The sequence below is a fragment of the Bacillus rossius genome, chromosome 13 (assembly GCF_032445375.1).
Source record: "Bacillus rossius redtenbacheri isolate Brsri chromosome 13, Brsri_v3, whole genome shotgun sequence".
Taxonomy (NCBI): Eukaryota; Metazoa; Arthropoda; class Insecta; order Phasmatodea; family Bacillidae; genus Bacillus; species Bacillus rossius.
This window is the reverse complement of record NC_086340.1, coordinates 3,382,692-3,397,866: the sequence shown is the minus strand read 5'-3', so window position 1 is coordinate 3,397,866 and position 15,175 is coordinate 3,382,692. Positions and strand designations below refer to the sequence as shown.

General features: G+C 44.9%; 1 protein-coding gene across 3 annotated transcripts in view; it reads right to left on the bottom strand.

Moving 5' to 3' along the window:
• Window positions 1–404: 404 nt before the first annotated feature.
• The window catches only part of LOC134538114 (uncharacterized transporter YutK-like), a 30,918-nt gene continuing 16,147 nt past the window's right edge, over window positions 405–15,175 (bottom strand). For all 3 annotated transcript variants that reach the window (XM_063379143.1, XM_063379142.1, XM_063379141.1), the window contains exons 6-14: window positions 13,371–13,524; window positions 12,381–12,578; window positions 11,561–11,722; window positions 10,003–10,096; window positions 9,074–9,233; window positions 7,390–7,558; window positions 5,778–5,936; window positions 4,751–4,931; window positions 405–1,099 (exon numbers count right to left, since the gene is read on the bottom strand). In XM_063379143.1, the coding sequence (XP_063235213.1) occupies window positions 1,026–1,099; window positions 4,751–4,931; window positions 5,778–5,936; window positions 7,390–7,558; window positions 9,074–9,233; window positions 10,003–10,096; window positions 11,561–11,722; window positions 12,381–12,578; window positions 13,371–13,524 (1,351 nt within the window). In that variant the 3' untranslated portion in view covers window positions 405–1,025. The remainder of the gene's footprint in view (window positions 1,100–4,750; window positions 4,932–5,777; window positions 5,937–7,389; window positions 7,559–9,073; window positions 9,234–10,002; window positions 10,097–11,560; window positions 11,723–12,380; window positions 12,579–13,370; window positions 13,525–15,175) is intronic.

The window sequence follows — 15,175 nt, the reverse complement described above, 5'->3', positions numbered from 1 at the left end:
GATATAGAGATAATAACGGGAAGGGAATATGTGTGGGTGTGAGTTAGTGTGGCCATTAAATGTCTGTGAACTGGCACCAAACTCAATCATCATGTCTCTATCTAGACAGGTTTTTTTTTTTTTACTAAACTGTGTCCAAACATTGTTTTCACATTAGATTCCCCACACTTTCTACTGCAACATTTCAATTCGTGACAAAAACAACTGTAAAGAGTGTGCGTGTCATTATTTAAGAACGGCGTCTTTTCTCTTTTGGGTAAGGCGACAGGTAAAAAAAGACCTGGGAAGAAAATACTTTTCCTTTGTATTTTTTTATTAGATACTGCTTAGGAAAGGGGGAGGGGGGGGGGGGGAATGCCATATAGGAGTGAGGGGAAGAATGACGCGGCAATAAAATGAGACAGTACCTTAAAGACTTCACTTGTATTCTACTGGAGACTGATTTATGGCGCTATACACATTCAAACGACTGACTTACCTGTGAAAAAGTTAGATTTTTTGGCCCAGAATTAAGGGTGTGACCCATACGAGGGGGCAACTCATTTGCGAGTAAATACTGTTCATTTTAATATAAATTTCATGTCATCTTTCACATTTATACCTATATTAGGTGACTTACTTTTCGGACAAAATAAGAGTAAATTAAAAAAATGTAAATTTTTACTGCTTGAGCTGGAAAGTAATTTCAGCGAATTGGCGTTCTATTATTTGCTACTGACTATTGAGCAGCTTAAACTTTCCATTGGAGCCAACAGCACAGTTTTCACTAGGACATCTGCACACATGTTGAGCAAGTTTCTGGGAGACAGCCTCCTAATCGTGTGAGAAAATTCTCAAGATTTCATTTTCATAAGGTATGTAATTATTCACCATGTTAAATGCACTTTGATATTTATCACTTCTGTTATGCTTGGACTTGGATGATTATGCACGACCATGTGGAATAATACCGACAGCTGTCATGTAAGAGGCACCAGAGTAGCGATGTGCTGCAAGTCTTGACAGCCATGTGCAGCGCATCTCGCTCAGTGCAGCGACGTTGCAGATACGTTGCTCTGGTAGTTGTTGGTTGAGTAATGGTCTTCTGTCAGCAGGATTCCTGAAAAAATCATTTTGCATACTGTATTTACCGCAGAAAGGTCGCCCCTACGTACGGATTGGTCTACAATTTTGGAAACAATATCTAACATTTTCAATGTAAGGGCTGCCTTCAAATATCGGATGCATTATAAATCTGTTTCTAGTAGAAAACAAGCAAAGTCTTTATGGTCCATATTAGAGGCTTGGAGACGACCAGAACTGTGAGGGATCGCTCCCTGTTGTTAATCGGGAGGGTATTAGAGGCTTGGAGACGACCAGAACTGTTAGGGATCGCACCCTGTTGTTGATCGGGAGGGTATTAGAGGCTTGGAGACGACCAGAACTGTTAGGGATCGCACCCTGTTGTTGATCGGGAGGGTATTAGAGGCTTGGAGACGACCAGAACTGTTAGGGATCGCTCCCTGTTGTTGATCGGGAGGGTATAAGACGCTTGGAGACGACCAGAACTGTTACGGATCGCTCCCTGTTGTTGATCGGGAGGGTATTAGAGGCTTGGAGACGACGAGAACTGTTAGGGATCGCTCCCTGTTGTTGATAGGGAGGGAATTGGAGGCTTGGAGACGACCAGAACTGGTAGGGATCGCTCCCTGTTGTTGATCGGGAGGGTATTAGAGCCTTGGAGACGACGAGAACTGTTAGGGATCGCTCCCTGTTGTTGATTGGGAGGGTATTAGAGCCTTGGAGACGACCAGAACTGTTACGGATCGCTCCCTGTTGTTGATCGGGAGGGTATTAGAGGCTTGGAGACGACGAGAACTGTTAGGGATCGCTCCCTGTTGATTGGGAGGGTATTAGAGCCTTGGAGACGACCAGAACTGTTACGGATCGCTCCCTGTTGTTGATCGGGAGGGTATTAGAGGCTTGGAGACGACGAGAACTGTTACGGATCGCTCCCTGTTATTGGTTGGGAGGGTATTAGAGGCTTGGAGACGACCAGAACTGTGAGGGATCGCTCCCTGTTGTTAATCGGGAGGGTATTAGAGGCTTGGAGACGACCAGAACTGTTAGGGATCGCACCCTGTTGTTGATCGGGAGGGTATTAGAGGCTTGGAGACGACCAGAACTGTTAGGGATCGCTCCCTGTTATTGGTTGGGAGGGTATTAGAGGCTTGGAGACGACCAGAACTGTTAGGGATCGCTCCCTGTTGTTGATCGGGAGGGTATTAGAGGCTTGGAGACGACCAGAACTGTTAGGGATCGCACCCTGTTGTTGATCGGGAGGGTATTAGAGGCTTGGAGACGACCAGAACTGTTAGGGATCGCTCCCTGTTGTTGATCGGGAGGGTATAAGACGCTTGGAGACGACCAGAACTGTTACGGATCGCTCCCTGTTGTTGATCGGGAGGGTATTAGAGGCTTGGAGACGACGAGAACTGTTAGGGATCGCTCCCTGTGGTTGATAGGGAGGGAATTGGAGGCTTGGAGACGACCAGAACTGGTAGGGATCGCTCCCTGTTGTTGATCGGGAGGGTATTAGAGCCTTGGAGACGACGAGAACTGTTAGGGATCGCTCCCTGTTGTTGATTGGGAGGGTATTAGAGCCTTGGAGACGACCAGAACTGTTACGGATCGCTCCCTGTTGTTGATCGGGAGGGTATTAGAGGCTTGGAGACGACGAGAACTGATAGGGATCGCTCCCTGTTGTTGATTGGGAGGGTATTAGAGGCTTGGAGACGACCAGAACTGTTACGGATCGCTCCCTGTTGTTGATCGGGAGGGTATTAGAGGCTTGGAGACGACGAGAACTGTTAGGGATCGCTCCCTGTTGTTGATTGGGAGGGTATTAGAGCCTTGGAGACGACCAGAACTGTTACGGATCGCTCCCTGTTGTTGATCGGGAGGGTATTAGAGGCTTGGAGACGACGAGAACTGTTAGGGATCGCTCCCTGTTGTTGATTGGGAGGGTATTAGAGGCTTGGAGACGACCAGAACTGTTACGGATCGCTCCCTGTTGTTGATCGGGAGGGTATTAGAGGCTTGGAGACGACGAGAACTGTTAGGGATCGCTCCCTGTTGTTGATTGGGAGGGTATTAGAGGCTTGGAGACGACCAGAACTGTTAGGGATCGCTCCCTGTTGTTGATTGGGAGGGTATTAGAGCCTTGGAGACGACCAGAACTGTTAGGGATCGCTCCCTGTTGTTGATTGGGAGGGTATTAGAGCCTTGGAGACGACATAACTGTTACGGATCGCTCCCTGTTGTTGATCGGGAGGGTATTAGAGGCTTGGAGACGACGAGAACTGTTAGGGATCGCTCCCTGTTGTTGATTGGGAGGGTATTAGAGGCTTGGAGACGACCAGAACTGTTACGGATCGCTCCCTGTTGTTGATCGGGAGGGTATTAGAGGCTTGGAGACGACGAGAACTGTTAGGGATCGCTCTCTGTTGTTGATTGGGAGGGTATTAGAGCCTTGGAGACGACCAGAACTGTTACGGATCGCTCCCTGTTGTTGATCGGGAGGGTATTAGAGGCTTGGAGACGACGAGAACTGTTAGGGATCGCTCCCTGTTGTTGATCGGGAGGGAATTGGAGGCTTGGAGACGACGAGAACTGTTAGGGATCGCTCCCTGTTGTTGATAGGGAGGGTATTAGAGGCTTGGAGACGACGAGAACTGTTAGGGATCGCTCCCTGTTGTTGATTGGAAGGGTATTAGAGGCTTGGAGACGACCAGAACTGTTACGGATCGCTCCCTGTTGTTGATCGGGAGGGTAGTAGAGGCTTGGAGACGACGAGAACTGTTAGGGATCGCTCCCTGTTGTTGATTGGGAGGGTATTAGAGCCTTGGAGACGACCAGAACTGTTACGGATCGCTCCCTGTTGTTGATCGGGAGATTAGAGGCTTGGAGACGACGAGAACTGTTAGGGATCGCTCCCTGTTGTTGATTGGGAGGGTATTAGAGGCTTGGAGACGACCAGAACTGTTACGGATCGCTCCCTGTTGTTGATCGGGAGGGTATTAGAGGCTTGGAGACGACGAGAACTGTTAGGGATCGCTCCCTGTTGTTGATAGGGAGGGAATTGGAGGCTTGGAGACGACCAGAACTGGTAGGGATCGCTCCCTGTTGTTGATTGGGAGGGTATTAGAGGCTTGGAGACGACGAGAACTGTTAGGGATAGCTCCCTGTTGTTGATAGGGAGGGAATTGGAGGCTTGGAGACGACCAGAACTGGTAGGGATCGCTCCCTGTTGTTGATTGGGAGGGTATTAGAGGCTTGGAGACGACGAGAACTGTTAGGGATCGCTCCCTGTTGTTGATTGGGAGGGTATTAGAGGCTTGGAGACGACCAGAACTGTTAGGGATCACTCCCTGTTGTTGATCGGGAGGGTATTAGAGGCTTGGAGACGACCAGAACTGTTAGGGATCGCTCCCTGTTATTGGTTGGGAGGGTATTAGAGGCTTGGAGACGACGAGAACTGTTAGGGATCGCTCTCTGTTGTTGATCGGGAGGGTATTAGAGGCTTGGAGACGACGAGAACTGTTAGGGATCGCTCCCTGTTGTTGATCGGGAGGGTATTAGAGGCTTGGAGACGACCAGAACTGTGAGGGATCGCTCCCTGTTATTGGTTGGGAGGGTATTAGAGCCTTGGAGACAACCTGAACTGGTAGGGATTGCTCCCTGTTGTTGATCGGGAGGGTGTTAGGCGCACCTGCGATGCAGGCGGTCATGAAGCAGACGGCGCTGCCGGCGAAGAAGGCGCGGTAGGCCACGCCCGTGATCTCGGGCCGCTTGCTGGGCGCCAGGGTGATGAGCGAGCCCATCAGGATTCCCACGGAGCCCGGGTTGGAGAAGCCGCACAGGGCGTAGGTCGCGATGGCCTCGGACCGGGCCTGCGTGTTTGTAACAGTGTTACAGGCGGTGGGCGAGTTTTGTAGGTTTCGTGTTCGGTCCAACTTCATTTTTAAAAACAGAGGATTAGATTGTTATTGTATGAATTTTTATAAAAGCCATTTTATAATAATAGTACTTACTTTACCAAATTAACGTAAAATGTACTGCGTCTAAAACCAATACATTCAGAACATTAAAAAAACTAATTAGTGAGCAGTTGTGGTCTAAAAGTGATTCAATTATGGGGTATGCACAACTTCAACATATTAAATCAATTTTTTTGATCCATGCACTTCGGTATACAATTTTTTGTCCATATGTAATAATGACATTCCTTGAATTTCAAACATTAAAATAAATCACTTTTTATATGATTTGAATTTATTTTTGGTGTAAAGTTATAATAATTCCATTATATAACTTGCATTTCAGTGCTCTATGGTGTTTATTTTGTTTTCATCACAATTTACTGTACACACAATATTGTTCCTAACAATCAGATATGTTTGTCCAATCAGCAATTACCATCAGCAAACTTAACTAATTCTAGTCTATACATACGAGTAATTTGAGAAACCAGAATATTCTAGCATTCATTTTAGTACATTATTTTCATCGAATTGCTTAGTAGATATAGCTATAGTAAGTAGTAGTCAAAAAAAATTCCTGATAGGTCATTTTAATAAACTTTGTGCACTTATATTTTCAGGAAGCATTTGTGTGCTGTCAGCTTATCTGATGCTAAGCCATTTACAAAACAATCACACTTGTTATGCACCAAAATTTTTTTTCAAAAAGGCAGATTCACCTCCTGTTCCTGAATAACGTACGTTCTTGCAGCTTACCGATAACAACCCGTTTTTCTTCATCTCGCCTAGCCGCTGATAGGCCACAAACTCGTTCACGATGGTCTTCAGTCCGATGAGCTGGGCCACATTCTGACACTCGCTCCACTGGACTCCCATTACCCAGGCCAGAGGGACGAATATGTAGCCAAGAATGTTCTGGAACAGCAAAAAATCCCGAACCATTTAAAAAAAACTTGCATGTAAATTTGTGTTAAAACTACTATATGTCAAAGAGTTTTTAAAAAAAATATATTGCTACATATGCCAGAATGTGACTACATAATTAAATTCATAAATTTCTCAGTCAAGTTTGAAACGTGTTAGGATATTTTTTTTTGTAGATGAAACCAGTGAGTATTAACAATATAACATTAAACAATTTGTTTTTTAAGTTAATTTTATATCAGTAATTACCTAAGTCAGTCACTGATGTTAACACTACACAAGCATTGTATTTTTTTTTCTGTTGCAAATACTGTATGTCACCGCATACAGGTGACTTGTTATCTGCTATCAGTGAAATGTAAAAAGGCATTTACTCAAAATTAAAAAAAAAAAAAATGTTGCCGTACTGACTGTGTCACGATCACTCGTTAGCAGTTAAGTTTCCCGAGTTCCCGCGGATTATAACTAACACAAATGCAGTAAGCTTGGCTTCTTGGGTTGTAGCCGTGTCCTTGGCGAACATTCCACCCGACGTTTCGGTCGACATTGCAGTCGCCATCATCAGGGAGCAGAGAGGTACAGACCAGAGCAAGTGTATGGAGCATGTAGTGCCAAAGACACAATTTCCAGAATTTCCCCTTAAGCAGCCATGTTGGCGATGTTCAGGGCCCCATTCAGCAGAATCGTGTAGGCATGTAACAACAGTATGCCGTTACCGTTCATGACGGGGTCACTTAGAAAGAGCATGCATAAAGAAAAAGATGATGGCGACTGCAATGTCGACCTAAACGTCGGGTGAATTATTCGCCTGGGACGCGGCCACAACCCAGACGTCCAAGCTACTTCAGACGATGGCCCGCGAGAGCCTGCGGACATTGCTAACGCAAGTGCTCCTGTGATCTCAATTCCGAACCACCCCTTCATAGGAACGTGCAGTTGGCGCAGAATCACAAGGGAAGCCGCGCCGTGAGCTGACGGCGCGGCATAGGCGTACCCAGAATTTTATTTCGGGGGGGTGTTCTTCCAGATTTTTTTCGAGGGGGGGGGGGGGGGAGGGGTGGTTTCTGATTTTTAAGAAAAACTGCATAAACACCAAAATCTAATTGTTTATAATAATATTTCTTAAGCGTACAAACTTTTTACAGAATAATTCTTCTGTATTTTTTTTTTTTTTTGCAAATTCAGTAACCACATTCATCGGGTCGATGTGGATGTTGTAGTGGACATTCATGAACCAACCACTGCAATTCAAATTTGTTTACGTTAACTTACCAATTGGGCTGCTTGGTGACGTTCTCTCTCGTCGCTCGGTGTGAAACTTCAGAAAATGAGTTTCGAATGACACGAGTGTTCATGATATTCTTGCCTTTATTCCGGAGGGGGTTTGAACCTCTGAAACACCCCCCCCCCTGGGTACGCCTATGCGGCGCGGAGGACCGCTCACCACGAAGGTGACGTCGGGGATCCCCACCAGCCGCCCGGCCCAGCCCAGCACGCCGTCCAGGAACGCGACGAACGCCAGGAACGCGATGATGTTGGCCACGATGCCCAGCACTATCTGTATCCCGGCCGTGACGCCCTTCACCGCCGCGTCCAGCACGCTCGTCGAGTCACTGCGCACACACGGCACCGCGCTTGCTCTCTGCCAGCCTGGGCGTTCCTCCATCATCGTGCACAGGGACCTCGCACGGCATTTTTTTATTAAAATTCACTTGTACGTGTGATTTGGTCAGGATTTTTGATATGGTAATTAAATCAATTATTATCAAATTTATTTCATTATTAATCTTATTATTAAATATTTTATTTCTCAGAGTACCTCAAACCCAATAATTCGACACAAGAGTCGAAGTATTAAAGTTTTGGAAAAAAAAAAAAATTACAACTTTTTGATAAAGTATCTAACAAAAAAGTTATAGTTTTAAAACAGTTTTTTTTTTTTTTTTTTTTTAAATCAAAAATGTACACAAACATTGTACTTGTAAACTGTAGCTGACGGCACAAAGAAGGCGTGTTAGAATTTATTAATTTTGCTTTCTGCTGATATTTTTTTCTTTTTATCTTTGTCCCCAAAAATAATATTTGTAATAGTAATATGTGATGGTTTTTTGGGTTTTCACCGGACCATCCCTGATGTTTACACAAACATCAAGCAATGAGTACAATCACTTGACTATGTCATACATAATAGTAAACTACAATAAATACTATTGTACTTTGGAGAGACTCCAGTCCCCAAATTCCCTCTACCCCTCCTCCAGATTAGTGTGTCTATTGTAGCATCATAGGTATGACGAGTGACCACATTATATGGTGAATTGTGATAAAACCAAAAAGCATATCAACACCAAAATTAAGGTTAAAACACCATTATATACTAAAAAGCAACTAAAATTATGAAAATAATCAGCATTTTTAATCAAAACTTAATTCTGTATTTGGGGCAAACTTTTAAATATTAATCCAACGAAAGTATTTAAACAATGGAATACTCAACTTTGTTCCAAAAAGTTAAGAGATGCTTATTACAAATCATTATTTTGAAAAAAGTGCATCATGTTATCAGTCAAAATGACACTTTTTTTGAAGTATCATTGGAACATTTAAGTATCATTCCTAGAGACTCGGAAAATTCGCGGGTTCATTTCGTGTTATGCTAAAATTCAAATAATTATACCTTAGTGCTGCTTCTGTCATTGGTTTACTGTTAATCTGGAGGACTTAGGGCCAATTAGAGACCCTCACTCATAGAAGTGTCGTATCACAAGTCAGCAGCCAATGAACAGTTGGCATTTGCCCGAGTGTGTAGAGGATAGTGGAGTCTATCCTGGAGGTCATTGAACCCGCGAATTTTCCGGGTCTCTAATCATACCTATTTGTTGAGTAATATGCTATCTCTTAAAATTAACAGATTTCATTTTAAAAAAATTAATTAACGTGACACATTAAAAAAAAAAAAAAAGGTCTGAAGCAAGCTGGTGTAGTGGTCGGACATTGTCCTTGCGTTGCGGAGATTGCTGGTTTTAAATCCCGGACCCGGACAGGCAATTCCGAGTTCTGGTTTGTCGTGGTTCCCACGGCAACTGGGCCTCGGGGAAAGGGGGGGGGGGGGGGGGCAGACCACTCACTCCTTGGTGACGACAATCTGCTCCACCCTGTTGCGGCTCTGCTCTGTCTCCGGGTAGAACAGCTTGGCGTAGCACAGCGCGGCGGGCGCCGACATCACGGACGCCGTGATCAGGTGCGCGGGCTCCACGCCGAAGGAGATGTACGCAGCCAGCACCGTGCCTGCGCGCAGCGGCGGTGGGGTGTAGCGAACCTCGCACGGAACAATCGAGACAGAGAGCGGGTACCCACTGCACAACCTTTCCCTGCACCTGACCACCGCCACATCAGTGTTCAAGTGTTTGGGAACTGATTTCATTTCCACTCTGCGAGAACCGTTACTTGAATTGTGCCGGCAGCAAGAAGACATTTACGAGTGTGACGTCATCGCTAAACAAGAATCTTTCCCTCCTTCCTCCTCTCCCTCTTTGTGCCTCTATGTGCTTACTTCCGACTTATCGCTGTCAGTTTCATAGTGGCATGTTACTTTACTTGTTTTGAACAAATAAACTGTTATTTGTTGAACGAAAATTCCTTGGAAAGTATTTTTTTTTTTTGTAAGAGTTCACATGTCCTTCATTAGGCACCTTGCTTCTTCAATGCTATTGTTCTATTGCAGTTTCCTATCAAATTAATTGGTAACACTTGTACTAATCCCCGAGGTTCGTACAAAATAACTGTTTTCCTGCACCTACAATAATTGTTGTTTACTACTTCACATACACACACGTTTCGAATGTTGTTTACATTCGCCCACTAGTAATTTAGTTATTAATTGCATTAAAATTGAAATTTTAAAGAGAACGTAGAAAGGTGAAGACAGAAGAACTCTTTTTTAATAGGCTTTATACCTCATCTTGTGCAAAAATAGTGTTGTAATTAGTGTTCGTACTGAAGGTAAATACAATATAACCGGGTTGTCTGCCTGCGCGGGACTCCCCGCGGTGCGTACCTGCGACGGTCGAGAAGCCCCCCGTCATGATGGCATGCATCTCGGACCGGGTGAGGTCCTTCAGGTACGTCTGGATGAGCAGCGGAGCCTCGGACTGGCCGGGAGATGCGGACAAGCCAAAACGCACGTCAGTCACCAGCTTGCAATATTACCTACGAGTCACGTAGCTACTGCAAGAAAACCAAACTTTAAAGATCACAGGTGACAGGTACAGAGGGTCCGAAAGTCACAATTTCTAGAATATACTAACGTCTCTCGGCTTTAGGTCCCTGATTCCCCGTTTGCGTAATTGCCCTGTCTTGCCCGTGCAGCTCTCGCCGGTGAGGTGTGGGTCCAGGCCAACGTGGCCGGGACCGGGAAATACGGGACCTGGAGGGAATATTAGGTGAGGAGGAAGAATGGTAGGCAGTCCCAAGGATAACTCGGTGTTGACTGTTCCACGAGCCCCTTTTATTGTCGTTTCGAGAGCCTGCCGCAGCTTGGCGGACCCGTCGTGGAACGAGCGCCCTCCCCGCTACGACTCGGACTCCCGGAAGAAAGTCTCGTCCGTTAACACGTCCCGACACAAACTGGGAAGTTTCTCTCGTAACAATGGCCCCGATTAAGGTTGCTCCGTAAAGATACGCAACGCGTGCGCGGTCCGTTACGTAAAAGTCTCGTACTGACTGCGAGGTTCGGCGGTCCGTAACTGCGCGTACGCTGTCTATGACGTTCGTCTGGTGACGTCCCGGAAAACTCGTAAGACTCAATATGGCGAACGATACAACGGATGCAGCTCGGCTGCAGCGACAACCCGTGATGTTACACTGTCGTCGGACCACGAGCTGATAAGACGCGCCTCTCGAGCAGCGCGGAGCGGCGTGCACGTCTGCTCTCGATCGCGCCCAGAACACCACTGCCCTTCCCCGCCCGCCAGCGGACCGAGGCCCGCGGGCCGCGGAGGAGGGGAGGAGAAATCGGCCGGCGTGGGAGAGGCCCCACCCCGCGACGCGCCAGGCTGCGATTACATTACTAGTACGGCGAAACACTTGAGAAAAATCACAGAATATTTACACAACTTAGCGAGACATTAATCAAAAGCGAATTTACACATCAGTTAATTAGTTAAGATTACAAAACATACACAATTATTGAGGCTCGTGACCATTTAAAAATACATAAAAGCAGAATTATTTGTAACACTAAAAGAAGCCCACTGGCATGCTAGGGCGCACGCGGGTGCGTCCCTGGCCGTCGCACTACACCGATGGTGCACTGGGGGGACAAACCTCCCTCAGGCCCACGTCGGTGGCCAGGTACGGCCTCTGCATCTGGGAGGGTACGACGACTGTCGTCAATACTTTTGCCTGGTATTTGTTTAAAATACATATAATATGCTGAAATAAAAATAAAGGTGTGTGTATGCATTGTTACGTTAGAGTTAGCCTTAATGTTAATCATGTTAATATGATTTATTTTATATTAAAGAGACTCCTAAAATCACTCAAACATTTAAGCTAACTACATATTCTGAAATGGGGTCCAAGACACTTAGCTAGCATACGTAGTCCAGACTCACCATACCCAGGAAAACGCTCGCCGAGGCGTTGACGGACTCTGCGACGGTGGTGCCCATGGACTTCTGCAGCAGCCAGCCCAGCTTGATCACGATGGCCTGCATCGCGCCATAGTAGTAGAGGATTTGCACGCAGAAGCAGAAGAAGAAGATCACGGGCATCACCTGCGCAGCACGGGTTCCGATTGGTGACCGCCTCGTCGCCGGCTCTGTGCCGTCGCACCCGAGGCTCTCGTGGCAAGTGTGATCCTGCTGTGGTGCGTTACTGCCTTCTGCAGCACAGGGATGGAAGGTCTACAAGACGCTCGGTCCTGAACATGGCAAGGGAATTTTCTGTAAATCAGAAGATTCCAACTTGGATGGGAATTGAAGCCAGGACCTTTGGCCTACCGTCTGCAGTCCTCAACAATAGAAGAAACTTCTGCGACTTATTTTTTTCAGTTAAGAGATTCTTAAAATATTTAAATGCTTGTTCTACCACGTTGTCAATTGAAATAATAAGTGCTCATGTAAATAAACTGAAACAATAGCATTTGTAGAAGGTCTTTTTTAATCTGCCAGTTCATTTCTATTATTCTTTTGGTTTACCATATGAATACTGCAGACAAGTTCTCTTCTTGAAGGCTGTCCACAGAATTGTCAGTTTCAAGAGATGTGACTGAGCAGTATATATTCACAAGATTTTGGAGCTCTTCCAGGAGACTCAAGTTTGGTGTGTTCCGCACGAGACCGTTCTAACGAGCAGGCAACTAAGGTGGCACGCCTCCGAGTACAGCAACCAGTGAAGCTGCATGCACGTCTAGTCGCTGGTTCGCGGGCGCACCTGGAAGGCGAAGAGGCCTTGCTGGATGACCAGGAAGTCCCCGAACACGAAGGACGAGCCGTTGTTGGTGTAGAGCAGGAAGGTGGTGACGTGGTCGCCGACGCACTGGAAGATCAGGCGACCCACCACCCAGCGGATGGTCAGCAGGCCGAACACGAACTGCAACGCCAGGCCCCAGAACACCGGCCGCCACACGATCTGCGACCAGGAGAGCGTGTTATTCTGCTGTGCCACGGGGGCAGCATAATTCACGTCAACTCCATTAAAAAAAACACATTAGTATCAACATTACACATTAAAAACCACAACTAACCAAATACACGTAGCTCAATAGATATGAAAATTCGATGTTATCAGATTGATACAAATATTACCATGACTAATTAATAGAGACCTGAAAAATTCGCGGGTTCATTTCGTGTTATGCTAAAATTAAAATAATTATACCTTAGTGCTGCTTGTGCCATTGGTTCACTGTTAATCTGGAGGACTGAGGTCCAATTAGAGACCCTCACTGATAGAAGTGTCGAATCACAGGCCACCCAGTCGAGACGACTCACAAGTCAGCAGCCAATGAACAGTTAGCATTTGCCCGAGTGTGTAGAGGATATTGGATTCTATCCTAGAGGTCATTGATCCCGCAAATTTTTCCGGTCTCTACTAATTAAAAAAAAAGTTTCACAAAAAGCCTGCACCACACACTTACTAAAACTCAGGCATCGACATGACAAAAAAAATTTCAATACATAATCATTTATATTATTTAACACTGCCTAAATGGTTAATTATATTGAATTCATTGTTGCTGGCCAAAGTTATCGAAGCCCACCAACAGGAAAGGCTGTGCTACACAAAGTTAACTGTATGAATTTTTATTACTTCTAGCCCTTAAATTAATTGCTAATAAGTTAAAATTGTTGCGGAGGGATCTCAGAATCCCAGGTTAAACCGCAAACAAGATGATGCACAGAAGTACAAGTGTGTAAGTACTTGGTCAGGGTGCTTAGAAAACAGGAATCCAATGAGGAGAAGAACTACGAGTCCCAGAAACGAGATGAGTCGCTCCCTGTTGTCGGCAGTGTCCAGGACGAGGAAGATGATCAGAGACGCCAACAACGCACAGTAAACCAACATCCTGACCAATCTGCAAAAAAAGAGATCACATGTCTCGGTCACAATGGTTTGCACATATGTAGTCCACATAGAAATTAATTTAAAACTGATCATAAAGTTAAAGCAAGTTAAATAGTATAAGTACATAAATGAGTCATAAAGAGCGTGGAGGATTCTGCGGTAGGACTGGCATGCATAATTTGAGTAAGAATATTAAATTATTGCATTTTTATATTATAAATAAGGGGGTTGTCTGTAAAGTCGGTTTACGGACGATAATTTTACGTGATAACGTCATAAGAAAACATTAATGAAAAATTGCATACTTTTTAATTTTCAAACATTATTTACAGTTATTGCAAATTTAATTTAAATAATTTGTTTAAATATAATAACGCACAATTGGTTAAAAAGCCCGCCTTAACCTGTTTGATAGACTATTATACAAGATTTTCTCGCACGGTGGTTGGCCGGTTCTTGCACCCTCGGCTCAGGCGGAACATGGCAATGAGTCATGCTTTTTCTTGCGTGCAGCCGGCATTCATCGATTTATAAGACGTTATCACGTATCTCTTTGTTTCCTTGATGAACAAATCAATACAAGAGAGAAGCGGTAGAAAGCATCATATTGGCAGGGATCCTAAAGGATATATCTTAAATGCTGACTACCTGCGGAAACAAATACACCCTGCTCAAGCCTGCCTGAAGCATGTGAACAATGCCGACTAAGAAATGTAACACATCTAAATGTTGTCACACACCAAGTTAATCACACTGATGATGAGTAACCTCATGGGTAATACAGCATATCTAAACAAAGAATGTAGCTCCTGTGAATGACTTTGAAGGCAGGCAGAGCCCTACCATCTTGTATTGTTCAGCTATTTGCACGGCTTGCAGTACCAGTTTCTTATTTTATAAAACTGCAGGGGTCCTGTCTTTGGACAGTTAGAGAAGTCAACATTCACTGTCGCGACGCTTGTGGCTGGCCGTGAGAAGTGATCAGTCACACTTCCTCCTGGGGGTACACGCAGGTACATTATACACATCAACGTGCAACAGGGTGCATAAATTAGGACAGGGTCAATACTTGACACAGGCATGATTTATTTTGGAAACCTCGTTTAAAAAAAAATTGGTTGTCTGTAAAGTCGGTTTATGGACGATAGTTTAACGTGACGTCATAACAAAACATTGATGAAATGATTGCATACTTTTATGAATAAAATTTGAATCATTTTTATTGAATTATCACTATCTTGTATGGATACAAAGGAGTGAAATGAAATCTACAATTTAATTGATAAATTTATTTTTATTTGCACTCATCAATTCAAATATGTTAATTACTTTAACGAACAGATTATTTTAACTATAACGTTTATACATGTTTGCTATTTAACTTCTTCCAAACTGTGTTATTCTGTTAAGTATAGGACGATGATGGGAAAAGTAGGAAACGAACGGGAGTGTTTCAAGTTTAATGTGCCTTGGAAAAGTCAAAATCGATGGTTGTTCCAATCGAGTGGAAGAGAGATAGATGCGGCGCAAGCGTACAATGAGCGTAACGGGTCACAGCGTAACGGGACAATGTGTGGAAAGGGACACTTTTTTGTGCGTGCAGCCGGCGTTCATCGATTTATTAGACGTCGTCACGTCAAAAATGACCGATGCAACTGAGC